Source organism: Microtus pennsylvanicus, chromosome 6 (assembly GCF_037038515.1).
Source record: "Microtus pennsylvanicus isolate mMicPen1 chromosome 6, mMicPen1.hap1, whole genome shotgun sequence".
In the NCBI taxonomy this organism is placed as follows: Eukaryota; Metazoa; Chordata; class Mammalia; order Rodentia; family Cricetidae; genus Microtus; species Microtus pennsylvanicus.
Genome location: NC_134584.1, coordinates 42999137 through 43011367, shown reverse-complemented (window position 1 = coordinate 43011367; position 12231 = coordinate 42999137). Strand labels below are relative to the sequence as shown.

Sequence of the window (12231 nt, the reverse complement as noted above, 5' to 3'; positions counted from 1 at the left end):
AGCTGATTCTGGAATGAAAGAACTGCCCTTGCCCCCGAGAGGCGATGCAGAAAGAACAGGGAGTAATAAAAATAGAAATGGTCCTTTGGAACATTTAGTGTCACCAGAGGTTAAACTACACAAACGGAAGCCTTGCATGAGCATCGAGTGTGTTTCTTCTGTGGAGAGCTGGCCCTCTCGTAGGTGGTGAATGATGGTTTGGTCCTTGGTCTGCTGGTGAGGACTGTGGTCAAGGTCATGCGTTTGTACCTGCGGACTGTGTGCTCTCCAGATGAGCTCCACCCAGTCTCACGAGTGACTGTCCTTTGTCTGTCAGTGAGTTTTCAAACCCCAGGCAATGTAGTATTGTTTCAAAAACTATTAAAGTCTTAAAAATTAAAACAAAGGTGCAAGTTTTTAAGATAAAAGGAACCAGAATGCCTTAGAACTTAGACCTGAGATACCGGCCAACCTAATGTCTCATTTTAGAACTAAAGAAATTGAAACCCGGAGATGTGACCTTCCCAAAGTTACTGCGAGTTGAGAAAGAAAGGAAAAAGAAAGAACCACCCTAGAACTGTTGTTTTTAAATTATGTCTAGTGTTCTAGCATTTTATTGTTTGTAATTATTAAGTTTCACATAGTCACGACTAGAATCACTTTGGAGTAAACCACAAATTCATCACAAACCTAGTACACGTGAAACTGCATCTTAGTTTACAATGATTTCAGCAAAGACACTCTTTCATGGGCAGCATCCTTCTCCCCGTGCTGCTAAAGGGCAATGCTACTTCTCTAAAGTTTATCCAATAATTTTGTCCCTCAAGAACGCCAAGGACAAACAAGCTCAACTCTGTTAGGGCTAAAAGAGTAGATTTTTCTCTATTTTCTAATCCCTTTCCTGAAAGTTTCAAGTTACTGGGTTCAGAAAAAGTACCAGTTTCTTTAGAGATCGTCTTTCCCCATTGATTTATAGTGATTGCTACAAATTCAATGTTTAAGGCAAACATTAAATGTTGCATCTCAAAGGAGAGATGTACTCAATTCTCACTATTTGAACCTGGAACCCGAGGAGATCCAGGTTTAATTTAAAAGATTATTGCACGTATGTATCGCCACAATTGTACGTATAGCAGTCAGAGGGCAACTACATGGGGTTGGTTCTCTCCATACACTTTAATGTGGCTTCTAGGGATAGAACTCAGGTCATTGGGCTTAGACAGCAAGCACCTTACCTTCTGGCCAAGCTCCCCAGCCCTGGCAACAGATTGTAGAATAGAGCTATTTGGAAAAATAGATCCTCTGACATCCAAACCTCATTATTCACTGTCCTCAATGCAAGAACCTAAGAAATTCGGGTAAACCTTATCTTAACCTTAACAAGAGCCAAGGGGACTCAGATGGTGGAGACTAATCTCGTGGTCCTAGAAGTACAAACTATTTTAATACAAACTATGTCGGAATGCTACTTCCACCTCTTTACCTTTTGGTAGAAGTACTTCCATCAAAAAAGTGAGGAATACTCAGTCAAAAAAAAAAGGAGTAGCAAAGGATTCTAGGTGGTCAAAAACAAGGAGAAACCATGCCAATGGAGCAGGCAAGAAGAGAGAGGGGAGGGGCACAGAGAAGGTGAATCTCACACTTCAGAATTAATATTCATTGAAGTCTTAGGAGAGGAAAGGCCATGAGATGTGGAAAGAGAATAGCCGGGACTCAGGGCCCTCTCTACCAGAGAATAACTAGGTGACCTTGAACAAACTGTGTGTGTGTGTGTGTGTGTGTGTGTGTGTGTGTGTGTGTGTGTGTGTGTAAACAAGAGTGGGAATAGCACCTGTCAGCGACTGCATAAGATGTGAGAAAATATTCTGTTACTGGGGCAGTGTCCTGACACAAATAGATCGAGATGTTACAAATTATGTTAGATACTTTTAAGGTAACAAATCGCTTGAGTTGTTTTTTTTTTTCTTTTTCTTGTCAAGGTCTAGCAGAGTTAAAAGGGTTTGTATTAAGATTTACAACTTTGTGAAAAGGCTGTGCAGTGCAGCAGGGGAGTTCTTGTATTTAGTGTGGTATTGATCTGGAGTGGCATTAGTTTTGCTTTTCGTACCCTGGGAAGAGCTGAATACACAAGCAAGAGCCAAGAATTTCAAGTGTTTTCTTGGCTTTGGCCCTAATCCTGTGTGGCCTTGGGAGAACTGACTGTTACTAGTTTTCTGATCACTGGAGAAGTGGTGGTCGTGCCTAATTATTTCATGTGGAAATTTCCACGGCCACAGTTGTTGGGTTTTTTTTTTGGCAGCTTAATATGTAAGATAGAAGGGAGTTTATTACAATTCTTTGATATGGAAATCTAGATTTTAAAATCATATGATAGTAGCATTTTGATCTCAGGAGAAATACTAAAGCAGCTTTTTTTGTGTTTTTGAATGGAAGTACTCACTTTCAGATAGTGCGAGCCTGCTTTGCTTTGCAAGAAGATGGAGGATGAGCAGGTCCCCTGCCTCTCTGAACTCATGGTATATCAGAAAGCAGGTGTGGAATGAGTCTCCCTTCCCTTCCAGCTTCTCCATTCTGTTGATATTTAGAATTTTAAAATGTGTACTCTTTGATGTAGCATGTGATGCTTAAGAACCCTGTCTTAGCCTGGCAATGGTGACTCACACCTTTAATCCCAGCACTCGGGAGGCAGAGGCCAGTGAATCTCTGTGAGTTCGAGGCCAGCCTGGTCTACAGAGCGAGTTCCAGTACAGGCTCCAAAGCTACAGAGAAACCCTGTCGTGAAAAACAAAACAAACAAACAAAAATTTGTACCCGTTGCCCAGCCTATCTCTCTCCTTGTCTGTCCGGAGCCTTAACACCCTTTATTTCACGTGTGAGACTGGGTATTGCTGAGTCCGGCTTATTTCAATTAACATAACAATGTATTGTGCCACTTACGGAGAGGTCGCAGAGGACATAGTTTCCTTCTTTTGAGAGACCAAATGATATCCCGCTTCCACTGTTCTCTTTATCCATCAGATGAGGAACCACTGGGTAGATCTCACACGACAGCTGTTGTGAATAACACCACAGTGGGTCTGACAGCTGGTGGCCACCACAGTTTCCAGAAACGAGATTGCTGGACTTACGATTATCATACGCTTAGGTTTTAATGGGGTCTCCATGTGGTTTTCCTAGCGGCTGTACTCATTTAACGTCTCACCGTGAATGCACAGGGTTTCCTCCCCCTCCTTGTCTCCAGCAGCACTCATTGCCTTTTGTTTGATGCTGCAGCTTGACAAGTGGTAGGTGATGTCGTGTTCTGATACTGATTTGTATTTTCCTGATAATTACTGATGTTGTGCACTTATTCTTCTCTTTGTTGATCGCTTGTGTCTCTTCTTTTGAAAAATTAAGTCCTTTGTCAATTTTTTATGGCTGGATTTCAAAAGCTTATATGCCCATTACCCACCACTTAGGACTCTGATTCAATTGAATTAAGGTCATGGGGGGGGTGTTATTGGACTTTTAAATACAACAGAGGTGATTCAGCTATGATTAAAGATTTTGAGATCTACTGTAATGACAATAGCAAGCTTACTAAGTGCATATGCTCTTTGCAAATTCCTCACCCAAGCTTCTGTGAAATACTCGTTTTATGCCCAATTCACAGATGAGGAAACTGCACTCAATGAGATTAAGTCAGTTACCTAAGACGGCATCAAGGGCCAGAGGGAAGGACAGGGTCACGACACTGACTGCCTCTAGAAGTTTGCTGTACTACAATTTTCAGAGCCTGGTATAAAAAGGACAGGTAAAGAAACAGCTCAGTGCGTACAAATTGTGTGTGGTGTGACCATGAAGACCTGTGTCCACTCGCCAACATCCATGTAAAAAGCCTGGAATGGCGACCCATGCCTAGAATCCCAGCTCTGGGAAAGCAGGAACAGGGGATCCCCGGATTTACTGGCCAGCCAGCCTAGCCAAATCACAGAAGAAAACAAATGGATCATTTCTCATGAATGACCCCGAGGTTCACCTCTGGCCTCCTCACATGGACACACAAATGCGTGTTCCTTTGTACACACAAACATACATTTTAAAAATGTCTTTGTTATTTTATTATCTCTTTTGAAAATAACATAGAATGAGATAAACAAGCTTTTCCCATAATAACTTTTTATTTGTAGAACTTGAAAGTCTACAGGGTTTTAAGAAAAGGTGTGTGCTGTAAAAGTTCAATCACAGGAAGAAAGGATTTATTTGGAAACGGTTTTCTTGGTCTTCCCGAGCTAGCCTGGCATGCTTTTCTTGGCTTGTTTTCTTTCTGTTGCTAACAGAGGAGGAACAGGAGGATGATGTCATTTGATTTTTCTTCCCTTGCCAAGTCAGTGAAAAAATCAAACAAAAGATATCTCTGATGGAGAAGTGCCTTTACTGACACTTAAGCATTTTTTGTTTGAAAACTGTATTTGGAGGTGACTAACAACAGCCAGAGCATTTGCCGTTGCCTGTGAGGAAGACACCAGAAGCCTCCCTTATTTTAGCTAAGCTGTTAGAGGCCACTGCAGCTCTCCAGGGCTCTTCCTTTAGTGCTAATTTCATTAGTCTTTATTGTATTAGGAATAAAAGCTAGACATATTAATAAAACAATAAAAAGCGAGACATTGGCTTTATGACATTCTTGTATTAAGGTTTGCATTGACCTGCAGGGGATGGAATTCATTTTACGACTGATCGGCTCTCATTCCTAGCCTTGATTCTCAGTTCTGTGACAAACTTTGATTTTCTGAAAGTCACCTCACAGTGTTCGAATCCATAGCATGATTGCCAGTGATGGCCCGAAATCCTGTTGTATAGAACTTGTCATTGTTATGAGGCTGGAGAATAATTTACTGGAGTTGTCGGTGATTGTGAGCTGCTTTGTGGGTGCTGGGAACTGAACCTGGGTCCTCTGAAAGAACAGCCAGATAAGAAGAAGATCAAATCCTAAACATCTAGCATTGGTTTTTGAGTTGACTGTTTACTCCTCAGCTTGCTTTGCTTGTTTGAAACGAGGGCATGTGCAGGCATTTTTGAGTGAGACCCGCCTGAAGACAGGCTAAGTCACTTTTACTGGCTAAAGCCCTGAACAGTCACCTGCTGCATGGAACATCTTCAGCTCTGAAAGCGAGGCTGATGAGTGGACAGTCATACAGTTCTAGTGAAGAGGTTTGGGGCAACCTACAGGGGTGCTAAGGTTTGCTGGTAACTGGCTTTCTTGTTGGTGATTTAGAAAAACAGGGATGCGTGCTCCAGGTCTTCTTTCCCAGGAAGGAAGGTGATGCTCTATCTGAGCTGAGTCAGATGCTCTCAGAAGCTGCCCGTGGTTACTTTCCTCTGTACCACTCTGGCTTCATGAGGTCACTTGGTCAAATTACACCCCAAGTGCTTGAAATTATAGAATGAACCACAGTCGGTTTTTAATTGCAATTTTGAAATGCCACAATCCTGCGAGCCTGGAGCCAGCAAGAACTGAATCAACTTATGTTTATGTGGTTGTAAGGTCATTACCTGTTTTATTTGGTTCAAAATAGCAGAATTACTGGCTCATGCTTTGGACACCTAGGACATATACTTTAACCAGTTAGATACTGACACAATCCCTTTCAGTTTTGTGGTTCTATGATATAATACGATATAATATCTGAGAAAATACGTCAGTTTTGTTAGGAAGCCAAGAGAATGAATAAGCAGTAAATACAAACACACTTTTAAATGCAAAAGACTATCAGAATAAAAAAAAATATTTTTGAGATGGGGAGAGTCTCATTTATCCCAGGCTGGCCTTGAACTCCTGATCTCTTGCCGCCACCTCCCAAGTACCGTCATCACAGGAGTACACCACCATGCCCATGTAGGGTGGAAATATTCTGAATGTTGATCGTGGTCGTGGATGGTGGAGCATCTCCTCTAGATCTGCTTATACCCACCTCTTAGAGCTTAGAGAAGTTGTAGCTGAGACCACAGTACAGTACTGTGGGGCTCTGGCGAAGGCTCTCCTGGGTTGCTGTTACCTCACTTTGATAGCAGGAGAGCTTCTTGGGGTCCCTTTCATGACACTAGCTCTATCTGGTGACAAGTTCTTGCTTCCATCACAGTATGGACTAAGATTCCAACACAGGGATTGTATTTCTTTTACTCTCTTTTGAGATTGACCCCAAACTTGGTGTGTAGCCACAGATGACTTCGAACTTCTGATTCTCCTGTCTCCATTTCCTGAGTGCTGGGATTCCATGTGTGCACCACCGCCCCAGGCTTAACACATGGATGCGGAGAGGATGCAGAATTCAATCCATAGCATGGTTCCTCCAGAAGGGCTTTTTCAGAGATGCTCCCTCAGGTTCTGGTGACAAATACCTCCCGCCCTTTGAGATTTAAAGATGATGACAGCCTTACTGTTCCTAGGGATTTCTCCTGTCACACCACCTAAGCATAAGGATGCTCGGGAGTGTTGAGTGGTGCATGGTCAGCACAGGGATACAGGTTGTTGTCTGTTATCTCGGGGTTAAGAGGCTGTGCACTTACCTGTTATCTTTCTCTTAGATCCAAGAGTTGAAGACTGGCTCCTCATGTCCTCGCCTCTGCCACAAACCATCATCCTGGGGCTCTATGTCTATTTTGTCACCTCTCTGGGACCAAAGCTCATGGAGAACCGGAAGCCCTTTGAACTCAGGAAAGCGATGATAACGTACAATTTTTTCATAGTACTGTTTTCTGTGTATATGTGTTATGAGGCAAGTGTCTTCAGTATTCCTAATGGGAAAAGTTTGCCAGAGTCTTTTGTGTATATGTCAGTATGTTTTTGTTATGACTATGGAACACCCCCTCCTTTTTTATTTTTATTTTATTTTATTTTGAGAATTGAAGAACTTAGAAACTAAGCAGGTGTTTACAACAGAAACAAATTGTTAGAAACAATAGTGAGGAAAGAAAAATAACACTTAGCTCAGAGATTTGCACATAATAAAGGTTAGTTTTGAGGAAACTCATGCTCAGAGAAATAATTAACGAACTCGGAGTGATAGCCGGTAAGTGCAGGGCTAGGCCTGGAAGAAGACGGGTCCAGCTGACTCCAGAGCTCTCGTCTTGGTAACAGTCTGTCCCATCCCGGCAGGAACTTGTGGTTACTCTGTGCTCTGAGGAGCTCTACAATGACTGACTGGATGGGTTTCAGAGGAATTGAGGAAGAAGAACACGGACTCACATGGAGTCATAGGCTGTAAAGCCCTGTCCCTTGTGAGAGATATGGGAATCTTCCAGAACTCAGGGCAGATTGTGGATTTGCTCCCTGCCTCTGCTATTCACATGTCTCAGCTGCCCTCACATACCCGCTTCTCCAGGGTTCTTTGGTGTATTTCCAACCCCAGCTGTCTTCCTCCGTCTCTTTATTTTCTTTCTACTGTACCTGTGCTTGCTCAGACTTGGGGTCTATTAGGCGCCTCACTGTCCTCTCTGGCTTCTGTAACACCAACCTCACTTCTGCTGCAGATGACCTGATCAGTCTCCTGAAATCTCTGCTCCCCTTTTCTCCACAGGCTGCTCTCAAGCCTAGCTTCATTCTGCTGCTTGTCCCATCTTTGTTCCTACCCCCTACCCACAGGCCTCTACTCTTCCATCCTCTAGACTATGGACAGGCTGCTCGCATGTTCTCAGAGAGGGATTATACTTTCGAGAGAGGCTAAGAGCATGCTTGCAAGCTAGGAGCCCAGGCTGCCTCATTTTGACCTTGTTACTTTTTCTCTAGGCCTTGGGTCTTTTAGGTTGTAATGACAGGATTGGCCTAGTTTTTCTCTCGGGTTCCAGAATGTTCTGGTATTCTCAGGTTCTGTATTTGACAGTGTCACTGTTTGTGATGACCCCAAATTATGTTTCTCAGGCTCGAAGAGAATCCAGTAGTAACCAATTAGCTTTGGTTCCTGTTTTGTCAATTGCACCATAGAAGAAGGTTAAAAAAATATCAGAATCAGAGAGTTTCTGTCTTCACTAACACTTGAGTTATAATTCCCGAACGTACTACCTGCTGAACATAAACCATTAATATTTTCTTTACTAGCCTAGGATAGAGGGATAGCTGTCAAAACCTTCACAGGCTGTTGGTGTGTCCTTAAACTCAGCATCAGGGAAGCATTAGATCCACTCTGAACACACACTTTTAACTTTAGCTAGGACGTGTGCTCTCTGTTGACAATAGCATAACACAGGCACATCTTATGGTAGGGAGCAAGATCTTGTCGGGTTTTCAGAGTAAATATCTCAGCCAGGCATGTTTGGCCAAAAGGAGGAAGAGAACTGAAGAAATTGGGCTGTCTTCTTGTGTTTGAGGGAGCTAGATACACATCGGGCACTAATGAGGGAGGGAGTAGGGGGGAGCACAGAGGCCGAAACACATAGCCTCTCTCTCATTTACCGCAACTCTTGTCCGTGTTAGGCTAAGGGGAGAGCTAGTCATCAATTTAAGGAAATAGCTCCTGGGGTTAGAGCAGCGGTTCTCAACCTTCCCAATGCTGTGACCCTTTAATACAGTTCCTCATGTTGTGGTGACCCCCAACCACAAAATTATTTCATTGCTACTTCATAACTGTAATTTTGTTATTGTTATGAATCATAATGTAAACATCTGATATGCAATTCCTGTGACAAAGCCTTTTGACCCCCAAAGGGGTCAGGACCCACAGGTTGAGAAACAAAGGGGTAGCATCAGACGAAATGAGTCTAAGCATATCAGAAATGGCATTGCTCGCTGACTTGAGGATTCTGAGAAACAGAATTCACTGTTTCTGTCACATTCCATTGTTACTTTGAAAAGATCTGTTCACTTGATTTTTCAGGCATTTTAAAACATGGATTGCATATCCTATACTTTTCTGAGTCTTAATGTTCGTGATCTCATAGCTTTTCCAGAGCTTATACTACCTTCTACTGCAGAGTAAGTGTGAGGACAGAGAGAGGGGATGGATTTTAAACACGTTAGTTAAATTTGTTCATTCTACTTTCCCCTTCCCTTTGCATAGTAAAATATCATCTTGACTGATTTCTGATGATGGGTACTGGTTATCACAGCCCTTAGGAGCCTGAGACGAGAGTCGTTAAGTTTGGGATTAGCCTGGGCTGCATAGCAAAACCCAGTCTCAAAAAATAAACATACCCAGGCCTCGAGAAAGCCTTGAAGTGTGTATTTTTATATTGGAAAATTATGATTTTAGCCAAACTAGTGGTGAGACTATAAACAGAATATGCTTCAGAAACCAAAAGTGGTATAAATCATGAAACTTACAGTGAGAGAGAAGACGTTCTAAGCCAGATGCTGGCAGTTGCAGAGTGAGAAGCAACACTTGAAAAAAAAAGAGGGAGAGAGAGAGAATGTTATTGTCCCTACCCCAGATCAGGCCAACCATTATACGTGTGCATTAACTAAAATCAAGCACTTGGCTTTCATTTGTAGCTACAGTTTTAAAAGATCTTCCCACCATCAAACTAAAAGAATGTCAATATGATCTTAGAATTACAATTCAGACTTATCAACAATAGGCTTTTATTTTTAACACCAGTAGAAGGTCATGTTGTGGGTGTGTTGGAATGACCGTCTGCCCGCTTATGCTCCAGTTAGTAACGAGAGCATTGTCCTGCCTTATTTGTCTTGTGAATTCAAAGTGCAGCTGTTATCAGACCTGTATGTGGTTGGTTTTTATGTTAAAAGAGGAGAGAGAGCACCAGAGCCAGGCACTGCCACTTCAGGTACTTGCCAGCTATGGGCAGGAAGAGCACAGTGGCCATGGCTACCCTTTTGGCACATGGCCAGGTTTTGGCTTGCTCAAACACTTACTGATTAATTGGGAAGATTTGAAATGTCCAGAGAAAACAGAGCCAGGTACTTTCCCTTAAAGTACAGGAGCACCCACATATGTGGTGGACATAGGAAACACTTACTAATTAAGCCAAACACTCCCAGAGTTTTGTCTTCCACTGTGTTAAAGGAATCCTCCCAAGGAAAGGACAAAGTAGTCAGAATGCAGTTCATATAAACAGCGTGTGCATTTGTGGCTTTGAGAATGCCTGATGCCAAGCTTCTGCCCACAGCGTGTTCAGTTTGTCCTGGTTCTCGCTGCCTCTTCCCCTGCGTTGCCTGCTTGCTCAGCTGGTCATGCAGCAAGGTGTAGTCAAAACCAGCTTTGTTGTGCTGTTAGCAAGTGCGTCCTCTTTAACACGCATGCTTCTCTTCCAGTTTGTGATGTCTGGCTGGGGGACAGGCTACTCGTTTCGATGTGACATTGTTGACTATTCTCAGTCGCCAAGAGCCATGAGGGTGAGTTCCTCTTTGGGAAAATCTGGTACTTAATGTCATTGTGAAAATCCTTTGAGCTCTGCAATATTGAATATGAATTCAGAATGAGAGAATGACTCGGTTATCAGATTATATTAATGGGGGGAAGCTAAAATTATAAGAAAGAATTAAAACAAATATGGTATATAAATTCTATAAAATGACTGTTAGTTCTGTTTAAATGTCTTGGGTTTCAAAACTTACCTGATTTCTGAAAGATGAGAAATAGAATTTTCATAAGATCGAGCAATTTCACTTCTGGCAATATTCCTAAAGGGTTGAAGTCAGGGACTCAAATAGGCATCTATATACACATGACCACAATACCATTACTCACGATGACCAACATGTAGAAACAATCCAAGTGTTCATAAATGGTAAATAGCTAAACAAAATGCCCCCCACACACACGCTAGAATATTATTCAGCCTGTAAAAGCTACAGTTTGTATGAGTCTTGAGAATACTGCTAACATCACAAAAGGGCAGACACTACATGACCCAGCTTGTGTGTGGTACCCAAAATAGTCAAATGCATAGGACAGAGGGTAGAACGATGGCTGAAAAGAAGAGGGAAACGGGAAATCATTTCTGAGTGAGCATTATTTCACCTTTTCAGCATGAAAGAGTTCTGTGGGTGGATATGTAACAGTTGTAGAGGGATAGAAATGAAATCAAAGCCGCCGAACTATGCCTTAAAAAAACTGACTAGGATGGTAAATTTTGTTGTGTGTTTCAAAAACCATTTTAAGTAAATGTTTCTTCCGTATCAAATACTGGATAAATAATTCTTATCTGTGCCTATTTCCACAGATGGTGCACACCTGCTGGCTTTATTACTTCTCCAAATTTATTGAGCTGCTAGACACTGTGAGTATGTGGCCCACACATTCAGCAACTGCTCAATGTCTCCCTGAAACAATAAAGGGCCAGCACAGCTGGCACATGCCTTTGCTTATCTCTCCTCCCCTGGCTAGCCTACTGAGATCCCTTTGCTTATCTCTCCTCCCCTGGCTAGCCTACTGTGATCCCTTTGCTTATCTCTCCTCCCCTGGCTAGCCTACTGTGATCCCTTTGCTTATCTCTCCTCCCCTGGCTAGCCTACTGTGATCCCTTTTTCCTGTACTTATCTGTGTGTTTAGAAAGCTTGCTTTCCAGCATTTCACAACCTTTAACTGCATTCTTCAAAACATGTAGGTATTACCTGATTATGATAGACGGGCTAGCTGCCATTTTCTCTGGGCACTTGGTGTAGATGACGATGGCTCTTTATGAAGCAGGTCACAAAGCAAAGAGCAGCGACCCTGTTACGCTACACCAAAGCACAGTGTCCACCGTGCTCTGTAAGACACATAAGCATCACAGTTCATAAACTCATAGCAGAATGTGATATTATCTTTGAGGTGACAGTCATTTGAGGAACACAAATGCTATCTCTAGCTGCTGTTCTGAAACCTGAGCTTGCTGGGTCCTAGTGAGGGTCAGCTCTAGACCTTGAGCCATTGGGCCCAGGGGTTTGTGGACTCTGAAGTGGAAAGCCAGAGCTTTGGTTTCCTGCTAGCACAGGACAGCTATGCTGGCTTTACTGAGAAGTAAGTCTGGAACACACATCACCACACTGTTGATCAGAAACGTCAACACTTTTCACTCTTAGTTGACTAATCATAAGGCGTTAGGTTGAGGAGGGACTTTGGAGGACTTAAAATCCAGGGCTTCTCGAATTTTAGCATGCATTAAAATCGCCTAGAGAGAAGCCTGCCCTCAGGAGGCTGAGGCGGGACCACAAGTTGGAGGCCAGCCTAAAAACAAAAGAAGAGGAAAGGAAAGAAAAGAGGAAAAACAAAACAAAACCAAAACCCATGGAGGACTTGTGAAACACAAATGATGCCTGAACTTCCTAGTGCCTCTGAT

At 42.7% G+C, this 12231-nt stretch overlaps 1 protein-coding gene across 2 annotated transcripts in view; it reads left to right on the top strand.

The window, feature by feature from the left end:
• The window catches only part of Elovl7 (ELOVL fatty acid elongase 7), a 77424-nt gene that overhangs the window by 45395 nt on the left and 19798 nt on the right, over window positions 1-12231 (top strand). For both annotated transcript variants that reach the window (XM_075976092.1, XM_075976093.1), the window contains 3 exons: window positions 6544-6734; window positions 10223-10303; window positions 11134-11190. In XM_075976092.1, coding sequence (XP_075832207.1) covers window positions 6544-6734; window positions 10223-10303; window positions 11134-11190 — 329 coding nt within the window. The remainder of the gene's footprint in view (window positions 1-6543; window positions 6735-10222; window positions 10304-11133; window positions 11191-12231) is intronic.